The 21,759-nt window shown below is 36.9% G+C and overlaps 3 protein-coding genes across 4 annotated transcripts; 2 read left to right on the top strand and 1 right to left on the bottom strand.

Moving 5' to 3' along the window:
* The first annotated feature begins 105 nt into the window (after nt 1-105).
* On the top strand, nt 106-2,838 carry Cpsf73 (cleavage and polyadenylation specificity factor 73). The gene is made up of 7 exons (XM_036357921.2): nt 106-358; nt 409-472; nt 530-627; nt 693-1,722; nt 1,787-2,048; nt 2,108-2,553; nt 2,614-2,838. Exons 1-7 carry the CDS (start codon nt 294-296, stop codon nt 2,701-2,703), a joined length of 2,055 nt encoding a protein of 684 aa, XP_036213814.1. The 5' UTR covers nt 106-293; the 3' UTR covers nt 2,704-2,838.
* On the bottom strand, nt 2,733-4,513 carry CstF64 (cleavage stimulation factor subunit 2 CstF64). Of its 2 annotated transcripts, XM_036357922.2 has the most exons (5): nt 4,430-4,513; nt 4,251-4,366; nt 4,105-4,183; nt 3,621-4,044; nt 2,733-3,557 (listed from the first exon to the last, which is right to left on the bottom strand). In XM_036357922.2, the coding sequence occupies exons 2-5, from the start codon at nt 4,306-4,308 to the stop codon at nt 2,877-2,879; spliced, it is 1,242 nt and encodes a 413-aa protein (XP_036213815.1). In that variant the 5' UTR covers nt 4,309-4,366; nt 4,430-4,513; the 3' UTR covers nt 2,733-2,876. The 2 variants fall into 2 exon arrangements, with proteins under 2 accessions (XP_036213815.1, XP_069969276.1); XM_070113175.1 differs by having other exon boundaries at nt 4,251-4,478.
* Nucleotides 4,514-4,924: 411 nt separating this feature from the next.
* Nucleotides 4,925-20,745, top strand: LOC106620047 (uncharacterized). Its single transcript, XM_070113173.1, has 6 exons — nt 4,925-5,997; nt 9,655-10,850; nt 10,917-14,612; nt 14,732-14,889; nt 14,962-16,265; nt 16,338-20,745. Exons 2-6 carry the CDS (start codon nt 9,831-9,833, stop codon nt 17,114-17,116), a joined length of 6,957 nt encoding a protein of 2,318 aa, XP_069969274.1. The 5' UTR covers nt 4,925-5,997; nt 9,655-9,830; the 3' UTR covers nt 17,117-20,745.
* Nucleotides 20,746-21,759: the final 1,014 nt, after the last annotated feature.

Here is a 21,759-nt window from a genome sequence, read left to right as displayed (position 1 = left end):
AATTTCTTTTATCGACCTTGAAAACTTTTAACTACGCCACAATTAAGTAAATTTAATATAAAAAGTTACAAGAAATTTCCTGTAATTTAACACTTTGCCATAGTATTAAAGATTTCATTAAGGTAACATTTCAACCCTCAACCAAAACGTACACAGCTGTTCTTGACATTTGCGGGTTTTGCTAAAACGGTTGGCGTCCAAATTTTTATGCTATTTGCCATTCTCTATTTGTGTGTTTAAACGCGTGTTTATACACAAGAAATTGTAATAAATTATATTAAACATTTAATAAAATGTCACAACGTAATGATGACAGAGTACCGGCAGAAGAAAGTGATCTTCTTCAAATTAAGCCGCTGTAAGTAAAAAATAAAAATACGTACTGTAATTGTAAAATCTTAATTTCAGTGGGGCCGGTCAGGAAGTTGGAAGATCTTGTATAATGTTGGATTTTAAAGGAAAGAAAATCATGGTATTTATTTGAATTTACTTGTATTTAAAAATAATAATACAATTGTAAACTATATAGCTTGATTGCGGTATACATCCTGGTTTATCCGGTATGGATGCATTACCTTATGTGGATTTGATAGAAGCTGATGAAGTTGATCTCCTCTTTATATCGCAGTAAGAACCATAAATAGCTGTTAATATCACTCACACTTTGCTAATCAATACTGTTTGTTTTATAGCTTTCATTTGGATCATTGTGGTGCTCTGCCATGGTTTTTGATGAAGACCAGTTTTCGTGGGAGATGCTTTATGACACATGCCACGAAAGCTATATATCGTTGGATGTTATCGGACTACATAAAAATTAGTAACATTTCCACGGAGCAAATGCTCTACACCGAAGCCGACTTGGAGGCGTCTATGGAAAAAATTGAAACTATAAATTTCCACGAAGAGCGTGACGTTATGGGTGTACGCTTTTGTGCTTACAATGCAGGACATGTACTCGGTGCTGCTATGTTTCTGATTGAAATTGCCGGTGTGAAAATACTTTACACGGGTGACTTTTCTAGGCAAGAAGACCGCCATTTGATGGCGGCTGAAATACCACCTGTTAAACCCGACGTTCTGATAACAGAGTCAACATATGGGACTCATATCCATGAAAAGCGCGAAGATCGTGAAAATAGATTTACAACATTGGTGCAAAAGACTGTTCAACAGGGTGGTCGTTGCTTGATACCGGTCTTCGCTTTGGGGCGCGCTCAAGAATTGCTACTTATACTAGACGAATATTGGTCGCAGAATCCTGAACTGCATGAAATACCCATTTACTATGCATCATCGCTGGCTAAGAAATGCATGGCTGTATATCAAACATACATTAATGCTATGAATGACAAGATACGACGTCAAATCGCTGTGAATAATCCATTTGTGTTTCGGCACATTTCGAATCTGAAAGGCATCGACCATTTTGACGACATTGGTCCCTGTGTTGTGATGGCGTCACCTGGTATGATGCAAAGCGGTTTGTCGCGTGAATTATTCGAAAATTGGTGCACAGATCCGAAAAATGGTGTTATTATTGCCGGCTACTGCGTTGAGGGTACATTAGCTAAAACCATTCTCTCTGAACCAGAAGAAATTACGACTTTGGCGGGACAAAAGTTGCCATTAAATATGTCAGTGGATTATATTTCGTTTTCTGCACATACTGACTACCAGCAAACTAGCGAATTCATACGGCTGTTGAAACCTCAACATGTGGTATGTTTACTATAAGCTTGCATTTTATAAATTTTGACATATATTAAATGTCTCAATCGTTTAGGTGTTGGTTCATGGGGAACAGAACGAAATGTCCCGTCTTAAGATGGCACTGCAACGTGAATATGAAGCCGACACTTCTACAAATATCAAGTTCTATAACCCCCGAAACACACATTCCGTGGAATTATATTTCCGTGGCGAAAAAACAGCCAAAGTGATGGGTAATTTAGCGGCTACAAAGCCGGAAGTTGGTAACAAATTATCTGGAGTTTTAGTGAAACGCGACTTCAAATATCACTTGCTCGCAGCTTCTGATTTGTCGAGTAAGTTATCTTTTGAATACGTTGACAATATTTATGTTAATGTAATTTTTACTTTCTAGAGTACACCGACATGAGTATGTCCGTAGTAACTCAGAGACAATCCATACCGTGGAATAGTTCGTTAAGCACTTTAAAGTTACTGCTAGATCGAATTGGTGGTGCCGGTACAACGGAAGTGATAGAGGAGGAAAAACGTATTCGCGCATTTAAGTGCATCGACTTATCGGTAGAGGGGAAAATAATTATTATGGAGTGGCAGGCAACGCCCGTTAACGATATGTTCGCTGATTCTGTACTCGCATGCATAATGCAAACTGAAATGGGTGGTACTAACATTAAGGGCACCACCGCCATATCCAAATCGGATCGCACGCATTTTAAAGAATGTTTAGTGGAAACACTGCAGGATACATTTGGCGAGCATTCAGTACCAAAAATGTTCAAAGGCGATGTTTTGCCGGTTACAGTGGCCGGAAAGCGAGCCGAAGTGAATTTGGAAACATTGGTTAGTTAATAAATAATATGCCAAATTTTATACATTTGTTAATATTTACTTTATTTTTAGCAAGTGCATTGCCTGGAAGATGAAAGTTTGCGACAAATTGTTAATACGGCAGTACAAAAACTGCATCAAGCTTTAGTCACCATGCCATGAGCTACAATAAATATACAATACATACAAAATTATTTTTATAATCGAATGTTAAACTTTTTATTGTGTCTGAAATAACCAAGTTTAAATTTGTTTTGGTACCTATTATTAAATTGAAAATAGTTAAGTCATACGAAATTCAATATTTTTTTTATATAAATGTATTGCGTTGAATATTAACGCTGAGTGCTCTTTGCGATCTGTTCTTTCAGCACCAAAATACTAGCGCGTTGCTCCGGTGGTAATTGCGAGATTTGCTCATCAGAAAGTTGCAATACTTGCATAATAAGAGCGGCTTTCTCCTGATCCGTTGCATCGTTTGGTATGCCACAATTCGTAGCTAAACGATTTTGTAACTGCTGTTGAGCTGTTTGTTGTTGCTGAGACATTGTTGGACCTGGGATTCCCGGTGGGCCACCTGCGTTTCCACGAAGACGGGGGTCGATCTGTCGTCGAGGATCCGTTGGGAATGACGGTTGTGGATTAACCTGTTGTGGTGGCATCTGTCGCTGTGCACGTGGATCCAAGAGTGGCGGAGGAACGGGATTCGGTATAGCGCGCATATCTTGGTCAATATTTCGAGACATGCGCGGATCCATTTGCCTTGGATCCATGTTGCCAGGCCCACCTAATGCAGTGCCGCTCATAGCGCGTAAATCAATATCACCGCCTTGCATCACATTGAAATTCGGACCGGGTACGGGCATTGGTGGTCCCCCAACTAATGGTGGCGGCTGTGTTGGTTGTTGCTGTGATTGTTGTATAATATTTGATGATATATTTTGCGACTGTACGCCACCAGACAATGGATTTCCACCAAGAACAGGAGGCATCTGATTTGCTTTGAACAGCATTCCCTATAAAATTACAAAGCAAAGTTAGACACATATGTATATTCACATTTATGACAGTATTCTTACCAATGCTGCTTGCGGATCAACTATGCGCATTACAACCATCGATTGCAGCAAAGCATACGCCAGTTGTGGATTTAACATCAACATTTGACGCGCTTCTGAGGGATTATTTTGTATACAAAGCTTCATTTGCTTCATCAGTTCATACATTTGCTCTGGTGGCAAAGATGCCACTGTCTTTGTGATAATTTCTGGTGCTTGATCTGGATCACAGTGTTCGCCATAGGGATTTTCAATCTGGGGGCCTTGCAGCAGCTGTTGCATTTCCATACGTGACTTTTCCGTACAAGCATTGTCTACACGAAGTGTCCGGCCACCGATTTCATAACCATTTAGATTGCGCATTGCACTGAGAGCCGTTTCCTGATCTTTGTATTCACAAAAGCCGAAACCTTTTGGCTTTCCACTTTCGCGGTCAAACACCAGTCTATAAATACCATATGATTAGTTTTTCAAATTCACAATCAGCTTAAGGTTTTCATCTTACTTCAGGGAGAGGACCGGTCCAACCTCACTAAAAATCTCCTTAAGTTTCTCCTCTGTGGCTTCATACGGAATATTGCCCACTATTCAATAATTGCAATTAATATAGTGTATACTTTAGCAGAATTTAAAGTGTGGCGTAAAACTCACCGAAAACAGATCGCATGGATTTATCCATAATACTTTGTTCGGAATTTTTATCCGCCATGTTTCTTTTAGTTAAGTATCTGTAGTCCTTTTAAATTTTAAATTCGCAAATCAATTTTCTAATAAAAGTTCAAGTTCAAGTTAATTCAAACAATTTATAGAAGTTTCAAATTTAAATATACTTTCTGTAGATGAGCGACAAATCAAGCAGATGGAAACGACTCACGTTGACAACAAATACAGTAATGCATTACCTGTAGTACGTTTCGTGTGCACCCACATATATAAAAATTAATTTAAAAATATATTAAAATAATTTTTTTTTTTTATATAATAAAAATTTAAATTTAACTTAAATGTAAACGAAATATTGTAAATTTAAGGTTATTACATTTTATGCAAATAAAAATTCTCAATAAAATAAATGAAATATTGTCACGGCCCAACAGTATAATATTATATAATGTAATAAATCAGCAAATAATTTCGCTTGATAAAATTACGTTCGAACAATGAACTTTTGAAATTTTTTTTTTATGTTAAAAAATTTTATTATGTATTATAATATTAAATCACTGAACACTTGCATTCTCATAAATGCGTGAAATGTTCGAACACTCGAACGTAGCTATAAGTTTTCTGTTCGAGGCACTCTGTGTCGGCCATTGTCAAAATGTGTACTCTATTACTACACAATATCTAGACGTTGTCGTAATTTTTCATTTCGGTGCAAAATATTTTCAACTGAATTAAAGTGTATTAAAGTGTTTGGAAATATGCAAAAATAGTGAAAAACACAGCACAAACCAGTGTAGTAATGATTTCACTTAAAATATGTAGATTATAACACGGATTTATCGTGAAATTCGCATGCAAAAATTCTTTTGTATGACCTATACGAACGGGTCTGTCGAACGGCCTCGCAATCGCATACACAAACAGCAGTTGAAACATTCGGATTACATGCTTGGGCAGGAGTGTATGGGACTATATGTATAAAAGAAATAAAAAATTGTGTCATTGGACGTCTGTGAGTGACAGGAATGAACTCTCATAAGGAGGAGCTGAGGTAGAACTCAAGGATCAGCACATCATATATCGACTGCCGTTTAAGGTCGATACCAGCACCAACACAGTAGTAACAACACACAAAAAAGTTGACTTGGACGTAATAACTGGGGCCATAACTATTGGTATTTTTTTTTTAGTTCAAACATGAGAAAAATAAATACCATTCCATATCTTTCTGCTTTATCACAAATGCGTGAGCGAAGAACGGTGAAATAAAATTCAATTATTTTTGTTGCTTTCGCTACGTTCCCTAACTATATAAATAGTAAATATGCGTTGTTTCCTTTCCACACAATTTGTCGCCATCGCAATTTGACCATACTCAGTGTTCTCGTTATATAGACATTTGTATAGAGAACATTGATTGCTATGCTTAATTATGTGAACACCCCTTGAAAACTGAATAAATTTGTATAGTGATATACAAAAAATAAAAAAAGATACTGTGTTGTAACTCTGTGTATGTGTGCTGAAAAATATTAAAAAAACAAATAAAAATCTTTATAAAACATATGTACATAATTATCTACATATGCAAAAAGCAAACCGTAAAAAAGGGCAAACAACTGAGTGTGGAAGTCATTGAAAACGATCACTCTTACAAACTGTGGGAGGTGAAGCAAAAACAACGTTAACAGAAAGTGTAGCACTCATGTTCACAACACTGGCAGTGGTAATGGTAAGCTTTGGTGGAATTAACCAGTTGGTCATCAGATATACATATATGCTAACAACCGCATTCTTTGATAATTTACTATCAGATCTATGCATGCCTATTTAGAGTCACGTGTTATTAGTTGAGTATCAACATTATTATTTATAGAATTCGTTTGCTTGTAATTTTTGTTGTCAATTTGCTGCAAACAATTATGCGCGTATTAGTTTTACACCAGATGTACTCCTTTTTTTTTTAAAGAAAAATCAATAAGGGTAGCATCTCCCACTCATTACTCCTTACACCGAATTTTTTATGACTAAGTAGCTGTGCCAAGATTATCCAAGTTTCTGTTGCTTATTTGTTTAGCTTATTGCGTGTGTGTGTGTTTGTGAACAAACCTATTGAGATATGCATAAATGATTTTTTAAATTAGTAGTAGAACAAAATATTAAATTATTTATCCGAAGGTGACGTTTCTCGACACCATTTCTTATATCAGATTCTACCTGTTCCTTTTGCTTTTCATATTTTTTTGTTCTCCCGGCACACAGTTAGCTCTATCGCTTCCATTTCATCTGTGTATAATTCCACTGGTACATTTTGCCTCTTTGTTGTGTGTACTTCATATTTCTTGATTGTATTATTATTAATCGCCACACCGCGTCAGAGCTACTTCATTTGAACAATATCTACATATGTATGTACATACCTATTTACGTATTTAAAAATTTATCTACTTAGGTATTCATATACATTGTTGAACATGTATTTTAAGCTTTAAATGTTTAATTTTGTTTTGTTTTTGTCTGGTACTTTGTTGTTCGTTTGCTTATTCCTCTTGTTCATTTAGTTCCTTAATTACTGGGTTTGCATGTGTTTGTTTGCTTTTGCCGTCATTATTATCGTCTGCTGCACCCCATACAGGATACATACATGTATAAATTGATCGCTGAAAATGCGCATAGTAGAAACAATAATAACAATATAATAATGCTCAACGAGTGCCCTTCGCCTGTATACTTACGTACATATGAATATGTGTCTTATTACCTTCTGTTGAAGTTGTATATGTGTAAGTATAACCTCTGTACTTCAATGTGCACTTCTTCATATAGATTGGGTTCTCTTTGCTGCCCATGCTTTGATTTTTTCTCGCTACCAGAGAAATATGCATTTACACTTATCGAGTTTGTGTTTAAGACTTCATTGTCATTTTCCTCCTGACAAACTCCTTTACTCATGTGTATATAAATTGCACATAGGCTTCATATCTTTATACTGATGTACAGTTACTGACAATAAATTAGAATCAAATAGATATATCCGAAATAATCAACAATATTTAATATTTGTTCGATAGATTTCCGATATGTTTTGCCTCTAATCAATCCTTACAATATTTATCTTTTAAAACACTTTGATGGTAGCTCTCTTATATTTTACCGTTATCTTTGTGTTCAAATTAAATAAAAGTGTGCTGTTGTTGTTGTGAAAAAAATATAATCAAGGGATAAAAATATCAATTACAGGCGTTATCTAATAAACAATTATATTGTAAGTATATAATCTTTAGGGTATTTTTTAAAACTTGACATTTAGCTACAGTTACGTATTATTTATAGATGAAATAAGCCGAGGAAAGCATTGCAAATTTGCAAAATAACGGGTATACCCAAAGGAAAATTGCAAAAAAGATAGGAAAAATTGCGTTTACCTGTGAAACTCCAAAAGAATGAGTATTAAAGGGATGACCATGAAAACCAACGTCTGAGGATGACAATTATATTGACATTTTATCAACACGCCATCTTTTCAAGTCCTCTGTAGCTATCCAAAGAGAATTAGGTGTAGAAATTTCTTCAAAAACTATTGCGCGTCGACTTGTAGAAAATAATCTTCTCGAAAGGAAAGTCCCAATGTTGGCAAAAAGACAGCCTAAAAATCGGATTGCTTTTGCTTCAGCGCATATCAATTGGACCGGTGAAGAAAATGCAAAAAAGTGGTATTATAATATGGGGATGTTTTTCGTGGTGCGGAGTCGGGCCGCTGTTTTCGATTCAGGAAATCATGGACCGTTGATCACAGCCCTAAAATCTATTATGGGATATGTAGTGCTTCCTTATGCTGAATGGAACATGCCTTTAGTTTGAAGCATACCGCGGGTGAGGTCAAGACTTGGCTACTGGATCAAGAGTCGATGTTTTGACTTGGCCGGCTCAATTTCCGGATTTAAATTCTATAGAAAACCTGTAGAATATTGTAAAAAAAGAAAGGTGGGACCCAGTAAACATCGAAAAAGGAATGAACTATAAGAAAAAGTCCAAGAGACGTGGTATTCAATACCGAATTCAGTCTGTAAAGCTCTGGTGGGATCTATGCCGAAAAAGTGCGCTGTCTCAAATAAAGATTTTGCTACTAATTTCTAACTTATATGCATTTTTTAGTTATAATAGTTTATTATTTACGAGTTTTTGCCCCATGATTCTATTTTTATGTCAATCGAAGTTCCTTTAAAAGGTGTTTGCTGATAATACTTTAATTTATAGTTGTATTTGTATTTTGATAAATTTAAAATAAATTTTATTAACTATAAAAAATAATTATTTCTTCCTAAGAACTGTGGTAACCCTTTTTTTCAAATAGTTGTGAATATAATTTTGATTCTATTTTGTTGTCAATAATTGTATCTATTGATATATGCCCATATAGTAGAGAATTTATTGGTTTAATAAACAACACATTCATACTCATGTGCATATATTTATATGGTAAATATACTATGACTATATAATATGTACATATGTGTAATCGTTATTCTCATCTTCGGCTCGTGTGATCGTTTTCATAAATTGTTTTCTGTCTTGTCCTCATAATCGTATGTCTTTCTTGGATCAGAGGATACGACTAACTGAACTCCTTTCGACTAATATTTTGCTTTGTTCTCATCGAAAAGATGTACTCATATAAAATGAGTATCATAATTATCGTTGTGATAATTTAGCCTTCCAGCTACTAAATATATAATGTTTTGCTGTTTTATGTGCGTAGATATGATGACTTTAGTAAGCGGTTACTCGTGTGAAACGCCATACAGAGTAATTTAAATATAGTCGATTTAGTATTCAATTTGAAGGTCACACTCGAATAACGACCCCAATCGTTGTTTATTTTATTAATTCATATTTTATTGAGTCGGCAACAAGCATATGAGAAATGACATACCTACAAGTGTTGTATAGAGTTTTGGTAACAAAGGGTGAGAATCTCTGTTCTTGAACAAAAATTTCAACTTTGGTTTTTAGAGCTGGGGCGAGCGTGGAAACTAGTATAAAAACGTATTAGGGATTCTACAGATTTTTTTAAGAATTAATAGTGCAAAGTGGCAATCAAGCGTACACTAGCGAGAAAAACCTGTTTAAAAGCATTTGTTTTTCATCTGGAAGCATAAATAATAAATTTCAGAAAACGCATTCACTTTTATTAGAAATATGTAGGGTGCCTAGTATTACCAGATTGGTAAATTGATATTGAGTCAAAGCCTTTACGAAAGTAAAAATTTTAACACAAACTGCAAAATTCTACTCTAGCATTTTAATAATGTTTAAATTTTTATTTTAAGAAATTCTTTAGATAAAAAGTTTCTTAAAAATTTCACAATGTAAAAAATATAATTTCTAGATTGACGAATCGTCGCTTAATTTACTGATGTTCTAACGAAGATGGCTAAAGAAGGGACTGCACCGATTTTATGATTTCAAGCCATACTGTCTTGAAGTAATTACTGCAACAGCATTATCATAACAAACTTTAAATACATACAACGATCACGAAGCGTAGAAATAAAAATACACAAAATGGGGGAAAACGTTCAGTGTCCGGTATGCACACTATTCCTGCATGCTGGCATGAATCTTTCAGATCATTTGGAAACACATCCTAAAGAGCAAGTGATTAAGGCACTTGTGCAAATGACCATATCGGGGAGTGGTGGTAGTGCTGCAAGCACCGCGCTGGCCGCCTCATTAAGTGGCGGTAGCGCACCTAAAACTGATCCGGATGAAAAATCAATTCCCGCCCCGATATCATCTGATTCAGATGCAACTAGTAATTCGACGACGAGCGGTACATCCAATTCTGCCGTTAATGAAACAGCTCAAATGAGCAGCCAGAGTTTTGCAAATGCGTTTTGTGGCATATCAGCAATAAATAAACCGTCGACTCCAATTGGAAGCGCACTGTCAGCATCAGCGACGCCTAGGGCACCAATTGATGTAGCGGCAAACGCAAACAATAAGAAGATAGAGGATAAAAGGGAGATCAAAACTGACGCCGGTAATGTAAGCGATAAAGTTCAAGTTTCTGTCCCAACGGCAGTGCCTACTAACGGTATTGGACAAGTTCAGTTACCCGGCCAATTTGATGATTATGCGGCTAATAGATACCACCAAATGCAGCAAAAACAATTAGCAACCAGTCAATTAGAGCAGCGACACCAGCAACAACAACATCAAAAGAATCAACTGCAAAAACAAAAACAGCACCTAGATAGTGCAAGTACACACATGGAAATTGCACAACAGCGCAATATTTTGCCACCACCACCACCTCCACCAATGACAACAATGCCACTAGTGGTCGGTCAAGTGCCAAACAAACTGTTACATCAATCACACACAAACAATTTATTTGCAAACAATGTTGCCTCACATCGTCACATACAAATGCATCCGATCCAACAGCCACATCAACAGCTCCAACATCAGTATCAACAGCAACAACAACAACAAGCTCACAATCAACAACATCATCAGCAACAACAGAACCTAAAAATATATTATTCAACTACTATGCCAACACCACCGCCCACGCTACAGGTAAGTTTGACATGCATCACATGTTCTTCTTTCTCATTAAATTATTTTGCATATTCTTGCTTTTAGCTGTTTCCATTCCACGCATCAAATCAATTGCAACATCAGAAACCGCCGCCCGCTTATGGCACAGCGATAAGTCAAATTCGATCTCAAAATAACCAAAACAAAAACAAAAATGCCACAACAGATAAAAACAACATACAACAACAACATCAGCAGCTGGAACAACAACCGCACCAGCAACAACAGCACCATCAGCAACTTACTCGTCAGATGCAACAACGTGCCACAATTCATTCCACACAATCACAGGCATCATCGAATTGCACGCCATCGCTGCAACAAATCCACCAGCATCATCAACAGCACGCACTTGCAAATATACCACCGGCAACCGCGAAAACTTTCGTTGGTACGAAACCAACTGAATTGCTTCCACCACCACCACCACCCTCGCGAACACAAACCAACTTGCACCAGCTTCATCAACAACAATTGCCAAATACATTGTCACATTTCGGCGCTCCGGTAAAAGCTATGCCAGCCGCGCAACAACGTGTTGCAACAGATGGCAATGAGGCCAGCGTCACAGCAACCAGTCAAACGCTTACTCCATCAACGGCTGTGACTGTGTCTGCAGCGGCCACCACACCAGCCATTGTCACCATGTCATCTACACCTGGCATGCGACAAATAGCTTCGCCATACAATACATTGCTGATGACAGCTGCACAGTCTCCTTCGTCGTCTTCAGTGTTGCGTTATGCTGAATCGCCGGTGGCGCACTATCTGGAACGCGACAATGGCGATTTTATAGTTCAGGAAACACCGAAGCACATTGTGGAATGCGTTGAAAAGGATAATGGTGAATTTTCAGTAATCGAGCGTATATATCAGTCGCCATTAAGCGTGTTGCATATACACGAAGACAATGAGAAAGAAGACGATGATGATGGTGCAGATGAAGATAACGGTGATATTAAAGACAACGATAGCAAAAAGGTTTCAACAGCCGATGATACTGCGAAAGCAAACGAAGTTGTACCAATGGATATCGAATGCGAAGAAAATCTCTCAGATGACCAATTACGAAAAGGTAATAAATCTCAAATGAATATGGATGCGCAAATTAACGAAGTAGAAACAAGTAGCAATAAGAGCACTGCATCAGCTGATGGTAAGGTACAAACCAAAATATTCGGTAGTGATAAATCAGATGTGGCAAGCGCCAGTGGCAGCAGCAACACGAATACAAATAGCGATAGATCAGCACTCCAACATTGTGCAACTTCGAGTGTTGCCCATGTGGATGTAGGCAGCGAGCCAAGCTCGTCTTCGAATTCGATTGAAAATAGCGAATCGAATATGTTGCCGAGCTGCTCCACAACAAATGCCAATCCAACTCATAACTCGGCTGGTACTTCGCGTAAACGTAGCTCCAAAAACACTATTACTGTGCTGAGTGATGTGCAGCTAAATTTAGATGAATACCTCGATTTGGTCGGTAATATAATAGCGTCCAGTAAAATAACAGCGAAAAGTAATACATTACCGGGCACCATGCCCATACCTTTACTAAAAGTTGAAAAGGAGGAGCCGCCCGATGACGAGTACGAAATACCGACTTCGCAACAGGAACAACACAAGTTCGCTGAACGAAAGGAAGAGTTTTTCGAAACACAAAAACCGATTAACGATTTTCAAGCATCAACTGTAATTGAACCACCTACAATCGCCAACAACAAAAATGAGACTGAAAAAATAGTTGAAAATAATTGTAGTAGCAATAAGGTTAGAATAAATGACAGTAGTGACAATGTAAAAACGGCTGACAATGCCGCTATGCCGACAACATCAGCCACTGGCACGGCGATATGCTCCAGTCACGTGACCAGTGTTATACGCATGGCAACAACTAGTCAACAACAGCAGACGCAAAAAGATGTGGTGCAGCAACCTTCAATTGCTACGGATGCAACGGGCACACACTCACGAAGTATGTTTGACGACGAGGCTACATCAACAGCTCAATCGCAAGTGACATCAATCATTATACAAGATTTATCGCGGCAACATATTATACAACTTCAAGATGAGCAACACACGCATAATCAACCGCGGTCACTTCATGCCATGGATGACATACACGGTTTGTCGTTGCAGCAAATGGATCTTAATTCAAAAGTAGAGGGGAAATCACCGTTGCATACACGAGCGTCAACTTCAACCACACTGCCAGTGCAGAAGAGAGGCCCAAAGAAGCTGATTATCAAGCCAAAAGCAACAAAGACTGATGCTAATGCTAACCTCAACAGCAACAACATCAATTCCAATTGCAATCGGAATGTGGATGTTAAAGATATAAATAGTCAAATAATCATTGAAGAAGCACTATGCGAACAACCAACAACTTCGACAAAAGCACAAATGGAAATGCAAGAGAAAATCCGGCAATCACAGCAAGAGCAGCCAACGCATCATACAATAGCACATAAATTGATCAAAAGTGAACCGAGTTCCTCAGCCTACGACAGCAATACCAATAGAATAGGCAACCAAAATTTGGGCCATAGCATTCTTGAGAATCATCTAATCTTAAATGTTGATAACAATTGTGCACCCATTATACAATGTAAGACCGAACAAGTAGGCGGCGTGCAGGAAGCTCAAACAAACTTTCTGCAACCATTCAAGGAGGAAGATAAAGACGGCAGCAATTCCAACGACAATGCTGCAGTGACTGATGATGCACGCGTTTTGTTGGAGTTCGCTAATTCGAAGAAACACGAAGCACCACATAACGTCGCGACAAATTTTCTCTCTGCCACTTCGATCTTCTCAAACACCTCAAGCAAAGTGAATACGCCAAATCCTGCCTCGTTACAGCCCAACAGCAATACCAGCAGCACAGAGTCACATGCCGCATTGCGTTGCGAAGACGAATTTATAGCACACGATGATGTGCAAGAGGTAGTCATTTCGTCGTCATATTCTCAATCGCAATCCGCCTCAGATGTACCCACCAGTGCTACCAGTAGCACCACCATTTCGCACGTGAGGGACTTAAATCTGGTTCAGCAACAGCAGCAACAACAACAACAGCAGCATCATCATCAGCAGCAGTTGCAACACCAACAACAGCAGCAGCAACAACAACACCTGCACCACAATTTCACCGATTATCCGTTCAGCTTTCTTTATGGTCACGGTGGAAGCGTCAGTGGCGCAAGCAGCGGCTTACAACCAGCTGATACCAAAGGCGGCAATTTTTCTGCCATATATCAGCAGGCGGCACAAGACGCCACCACAGCAGCAACACTTGCATCCGGCAGCAATACTATACACACAGATGACTCTACCAGTTCCACGCAACAACAACAAACTCATACCAGTCACTTTGATGGCGTGCATGGCAGTGCCGGAGAAATGGGCAGCTCTGCTTCACATTGGTATCATCATGCGTTGGCCACGGCTAATGCTGATTTCGAAGCAGCCTTGGCTGTGGATTGCAATGCCGCCGTCGACGGCGGTGATGTAGGCAAATACTTGGACCTCGATACATGTAAGCGGGAGGTTTTAGTTGGCATGCCCGGTGCGCCATCTTCTACTTCATCATCGTTTGCTGCTGCCACAGAGAGTAGCTTGGCTGGAGGCTGCACGGCTGATGCCCTGAATATACGCACGGATGAAAAAATGCCAGCCAAGGGTGAGATTTCTGGACAGGAAAGTAACTGCGACATTGAAAACTCGTGGAGTCAACCGGTGAGTAGAGGGGAATTGATAGAAGGCGATTTGAAAACTTATGCTTCTAGTGCTGGTTATTATAACTGGTTTAAATGTTACCTGAAATTTAAATTAAATACATTTTAATTGTATTATAGATGTATGGCGAGATATCTGCGCGTTTCTTCAAAACCACCTTTCCCGGCATATTCCAGCATGAGAATGGTTGGAACCATGACGAGTATTTCACTGTACAGGATTTGAGCGCTTCGGCTGCGACAACTGGTACGGCACCGTCTAACCGTTCAGGCAAAAGGTCAGCATATATTTTTGCAACCCATTTCTGATTTTTATTAATATTTTATTTATTCTTGTCTGCTTTGATTAGCTTCGATTTTCGTCTTCCTTTGGAAGCAACTACCTCAGCTGCAGCAAATGCCACCGGCAGCGGCAATAGTAATTTTCAGCTATTCGCCCGACATACTGATGTCTTACCATCCACATCAACATCTAATAAGAAGAAACGAAAGCGGGACAGTCATGGTGGTAGTAGCACTGCCACTGGTCGAGTTGAAAAGGTGACTGTGTCACGCGTTCAACCAACCGCCACAATTACGTCACAACAGTTTTTATTCCCCCAGCCACAAAATAGTCAACATCTACAAGCACATGAACAGCTACAACAATTAAGTCAAAACGCCGAATCTGCAACTTCTTCAACGGCCGCTGCTGCTGCTACCAACGGTACGCCTTCATTGGGCGCAGACCAAAGGCGTCAGCGGAAGAAAGTCTATCAGTGTACACATTGCACAGCAGAGTTCCCCAAACTGAAGGATCGCAATTCACATATGATACTACAACACAACTATGTGCGTCAGAATCGCCGCTTAATATGCATGCAACGCCCGGATGTCGCTGCGGGTGCGACGGCGCCTGATGCCATACCTTCGTCATCCAACGCCGACGCTGGCGGTGTGGACAATGTGGTAGTCGTAAATATGGCCGAAGGTTGCAGTAGTTCGCTTGTGCGTTCCGATAGCATGGAATTTTTGGAAGATTCCAAGCAGGACATTGTCAAAATTGAGGTAGACAATGCGTATCAGCCATTAGCTACTGCTCCGCCAGCGGTAGCCGCAACAGCTGCGTCTACGTCAACAGCTGGCAACAGTGAGAGCGTCGACGCCAAGCCAGAACTGGTTGATGACAAGCAAGGTATGTCATTGCCCGCAAGCAATGCAAATATAAGCGGCGGCATGGGTGATATTGTCGGCGACGCACTGGATACCAAGCCGCTAATACAACCACTCGCGATGACCACGCCAGCCACCAAATTGGCGGCGCTTTACCGCATGCTGGTTTCCTACAATATTTCGACACTGAAAGATAGCCATAACTTAAGTGAAATGGAGCAGAAACTCATTGAACAATCGATATTTTTCTGTTACGTGTGTCGTCGCAATTTCACTTCGGTCAAATTGTACGATGCACATCTGAGCGAGCATCCTGCCGAATGCTTTACGTGTGGCAAAACGTTTCAACGTTGGAAGAATTTCTCACTACATTTGAAACGCCACTTGGGCTGGAAGGAGTTCGGTTGTAATGTGTGTGACAAAAAGTTCGTGGTGCGTAGCGCATTGGTGGAACATATGCGCATGCACACCGGACATACGCCACTCAAGTGCAAAGTATGCGGTAAGTTTACACATTTTTTTGACTTTACTCACGGGCGTCTCCTAATACTAAATTTATATTTTTGGGTTGTAGGAAAATACTTCAAACGCTATTCGAATTTAACGCAGCATCGCAAGCGTCACGGCAAGCAAATCATAAGGAAGAAGGAATATGTTTGCCATTGCGGTGAGGTGTTGCCATCGAAGGCGCGCTTCCTCTGGCACAAAGAGACGCACGATGCCAAGCCAAAATGTTGTCCATACTGTTGTGATCGCTTCGTGCACGCGAACTCTTTGCGCCGCCACATTCGTTTGGCGCACTCCGATAAGTTCGATTACGCCGAACCGATGGAGTGCCCGTTGTGTAAGCAAACCTTTGCCAAGTCCTCCATTAAGGCACACATGGCCACACATTCGATGGACACACAACATGACTGTGCAATTTGCAATAAATCCTTCTCCACCAAATGGAATTTGAAGATACACTCTTGGGTACATGCCAATCGCACATCGAAACCATTCAAATGTGAACACTGCCCTAAGGCGTTTGTTCGCGAGGTGGATTTTAAGAACCACATGAATGCACACAAACAAATCAAACCATACACATGCGAGTATTGTGGCTGTAAATTCATAAGGAAATACAATTACATGCGTCACCGGCGCGAACATCACGGCAACAAGAAGTTCACCTGTGACCTGTGCAAAAAGTCCTTCCATCGGCATTACTATCTCATCGAACATCGACGCATACACACAGGCGAGCGGCCATTTCAGTGTACAATATGCGGCAAAAGTTCCACAACGAAGACCAATCACAACAAACACTTGAAAATACATCATTCGCGTGATCCCTTCACCGTCGAGGCGTAAAGTGTTGGTTGCACTTAAATAATAATATGTTGAGAAGGCGTTGCAAACTCCTGCGGTTAGCAAAAATTGATTGTGGCGTATCATGGTTTTAAGAAAGTTTTTCTCTCTTAATATCTTCGTGTATGTGTCTGTAATTTAAATGAGTATTATAAATATTACTGAATTAATGAATAACGAATTAATGCGGTAAGTAGTTGTTTAGGCTAATATTTACATATATGTATGTGTTGAAGCAAACAAGCAAAGTGTTAAAGCAATACATAAAAATATAGATGCGTAAGTCATTTTCAGATGGAATTCGCTTTTAATAAGTTAAGTTCACTAGCTAGCTTACTAATTTGCTAAATGCAAGCATGAATTATTATATGAAAAGGGTTTATTTAGCAAGTATTGGCACAAATGTTGATAAATTTTCCAAAGTAGTTAAAGAAAAAAATTTTCCCTCTTAGTTTATAATTTGCTAATGAACTTTTTGAGTCTCAAACTTCACTTTATTTTATAAACTGAGTTAGTAAGTCTTAATACTAAAAAAATTTTTAACATGTTTTAGAATAAAGACTTGGAGCTGGGAATGCAATAGCGGTACATTGTATATGTGATTTTGTTTTTACGCAATTTAAACTTAAATTTGGTTATATAATGTGCCCAGTGTGCATGCAGTTTTTGACAAAATATAGTTTTTAGTTACAAATGACGGCATTCAATAGCCTATCATGCTTGAAATTTACTTGTGCTACAAGTAATTTAGTTTTAAAAGACTTTGAATTAAAAAAAAAATGAAATATTAAAATAATATAACAAAAAAGAACTAAATGATATAACCAAAAAAAATTTGTTAAGAAAAAATTTATAATCAGAATTCCAGCTGAAGTAAAATTTTAATACAAACATCTTTTCAAAGTTGCGTGGTCTTTTCTCACAATGTTGCCCTCTAAACATAAAAAATGCAGCATTTTACAACTCAGGAGTGAGAGTTGCCCAAGCAATGTTTATTTTTTGTTTTTGATAGTTATTTTTTTTTTTTGTTAAATCAAGTTTTTCTACTAATTTGAATGATTCGGTAAATTATGTTAAGATCAATAATGGATATTACGAATGAGTTGGTTGGCATTTTTTTGTTCTTTTGTCATGAAAAAAGTGGAACATTTATATGATATTGCCATATAATGAGATCGGGAAAAGAAAACGCTAAGCTATTGTTTTATTATTATTAATTTTTTTTTTTTGTAGGTGTTAGTTGGCTGATTTTTATCCAATTTTGCTTTAATAGAAAATTCTTTTATTTTCTTTCTCCGAACAATTAGTTATATAGGCATTTCATTTTATTTGCTTAATTTTCCCTAAGTTCGTGGAATAAAAAAATCATAATAAAACTTTGGTATATAATAGCTTTTTCGCATTTTATCAGCTTGTTTTATTTAATTTCTGCATAATTGCTTATATCGTCTCCATCTGAAAATGGTCGAGCAAATTATAGTCTATGTATGTATGTATTTCATAAAAAGAAGTTAGTTATTTGAAAATTAATCGTCATTCGCATCTGATTACACATTTGATAATGTATGGATTAGCGGTTATTAGGATGTTTATGAAATTTTGAAAATCTACAGATTCAATAGTGTGTATTTTCTTTATCATAGTTACAAAAACCAAAATTTACTAATTTTAAATTTACATTATAGAAAGTTATAGGAATAGAGAATTGTGCATCAACTTTTCATTAACATTTAAACAAATTAAGCGTTATACTTGTATGTATGATACATACATATTATTTTGGTTTCCCAAAAAGCAACAGACAAATGTATTGTTTTTTGTATATGATTTAAGGTAGACTAAAGACCAACCACTGTTGCTTAATGTACCCAACAACAATTAAATAAATAAATGCAAGTTAAATTCGAATTCAATTTAAAATCGCATGAATATCTTCGTTAAATTAGTTTTTATACAATACTTAAATTGCGCCATACATACATATGTAAAAAAAGTATGTATGACAAAAATAAACTATTAATTATTAAACAAAATCTGCCAGCGAATGATTTTTAAAATCAGCAAACATTGATAATGTCAAATTTTTTCCTCATCAGTCAACAAAATTTATTTACAGTTTTATTAGTTTAAGCTTGCAGGAGTACAAAAAAGCAAAATATTAAAAAAAAGATACAAAATTAAAAATTGAAAATTGAAAATCTAATTCCGATGATGACGAATTTTGAGATAAAAATTTTTTTCAATCCAGTATTTCGGATTAAAAATTTAAAAATTATTTTTAGTAAGAGATTCGGTATATAAAAAAAAATTTAATTCAAATGATAATTAATAATTTTTTTTAACCATTATTGTTCTTCTACTAGCTTCCACTTGGCATATTCATTTCAGTTGTTAGGTAACTTCAGTGACACTTTAATTAAATTGTGTTTAATATGCCGTTTTTGAATTGGAAATTATTATTATTATTAATTAAAATATAATAATATGGTGTTATAGAATTAACTATTATTTTTCCTTTAAATAACATTGAGTTTCAATGGTTTACAATTATCGCCTTACATTATTTATATGAGCTATAAAATTTCTGAAATTATTTGATAATTTATTATTTAAAATAGCATTAACATGTATAGCAATAAATAATAAATAACAAAAATAAAAGTATGTATATGTAAGTATATAAAATGTCGACTATCATGTCCCTTCTTCCCATGAATTCATTACTTCACTGGCTTCAAGTGCAATATGGAAATGATATTTACGACAACAAACAACAAAAAATAGAAAAAAAATTCAAACATTATAATTAAACAAAGAAGAAAGCAAAGAAGGAGAGAAGTACCATTGTGTAAACATTTAGTTGGCGAGAAGCGCAAATGAAACAAATAAAATCAGTAATAGTTTAAACAACTTTTTTAAGCAGCATTTAGTTGTATTATCTATGTGTAAACTTATGCTTAGAAAATTTTATTGATTTAGTCAAATTTTATTATTAATATTGTGGTTTCGCATCACTTTCAAACTAAATACACACACGGCTGTATGTATGCGTATAGATATAAATATGTATGATTTATGGCCTTAGTTGAAATAGAAACTTTAATTATGATTTACATTTTATTTTGACAGCATCCAAGCTATCAAATGATTGCATACAACAATAAACATAAACTTTTTCGAAAATAAAGTGAAAAAAAATACAATAAAAAAATATTTTGTATCATGCAAATCTATTGAATTGCTATCTACCCGCATAATTACATGCATAAATACAAAATACAAACTTATATAATTGTACGTACGAATACTAAAAATTACTACGTTTTTGAAATTGAAATTACATGTGTGTTTGAATTAGAAAACGAATTGTGGTAATTGCAAAACCCAACAAAAACAAACAAAAAATCATTATGATAAATACAAGAAAAAAATAAAAAAATAGTATGAAGAAATTTTAGTTTAATAGTTAGTCTTAAGAAATTCAACAAAACTGAACCCAACAATGGATATATGCTAATTACAATTACAACTACTAAACTAAACATTGCAAATACAATTTACAAATTAATAAATAAATAACCACGTGAACGTCATGAAAGTGAGAAGTAATCTAAACTACATCCAAAAAGAAATTGTTTTTTTTTATGTTTCTTCTATGCTTTTAGTTTTAGGATGTAGGAAAATTTCAACGCCGAAAAGTCATTCCACCAGCGGGTTTGTTGTTATTATTATGTGCGTAAATTTATCGCATTTGAGCCCCAATAAGCGTTTGATTTCAATAGATTGAGCCCATAGTTTAATTCCAGATCCGGTATTAGCCAATTGAGCAAATGATACGGGAGGTCTAGGACACGCGTTGTGGCGATGGTGCCGGACATTAGGGGGATGGATTGTGGTTTGATGGGTCATACAAAGAGGTGGTTTGTGTCATAAGAAGGCCTTTTTTGCATTACGGATGTAGTTTTAGTATCTCGGAGTCGATTCTGGATAAGTAAGAACAAAGTTGCGCGAGGGTCGCTGTTGTTTCACCAAGCAACTTTAGCTCTTCTTTTACGATAGGTGATAATTTTAGACATTTTCCGCTAGGTATTGTATTCGCAACACACGTTGCTTTCGTCGCAATCGGCCACGGCAATAGAAAAAATTTGCTGATTTTGCAATATGCTTAAATGTATTTGGGAAGTTTACCTACCTTGAAATCAACAAAAACACGAAAAAACGTTAACTTCGATCTATAATACCCTTCACAAATACAAAGGCGCAGCTTCTTTGTGAGAAAAGGTTTTATGATAAATTTAAAAACAAAAAGAGACTAGTTCGCGTATATACAACTCAGCTCATCATGATGATCATTTATGTATATATTTTATAGGGTCTCCGAAGTTTCCTTCTGGTTGTTACAAACTTCGTGGCAAACTTAATATACCCTGTTCAGAGTATAAAAACTAACAAATTAATTAGGTCATCAGGTTAACACATATCACATTTTTTAAAATATTCTTTAACATTTTTAGTCCAGTGTATTATTTTAAAAATGAGTTGATCCCGCCCGGTTGAGAATGATCTCAAAGGTCTGATTTGGTAGCGAATCATACAATTTTCCATTATAATTGAGCAAAATTGATGATAAAGCATTTCTAATACCT

This window comes from Bactrocera oleae, chromosome 2 (genome assembly GCF_042242935.1).
Source record: "Bactrocera oleae isolate idBacOlea1 chromosome 2, idBacOlea1, whole genome shotgun sequence".
Classification (NCBI taxonomy): domain Eukaryota; kingdom Metazoa; phylum Arthropoda; class Insecta; order Diptera; family Tephritidae; genus Bactrocera; species Bactrocera oleae.
This window is presented reverse-complemented; position numbering and strand designations above follow the sequence as displayed.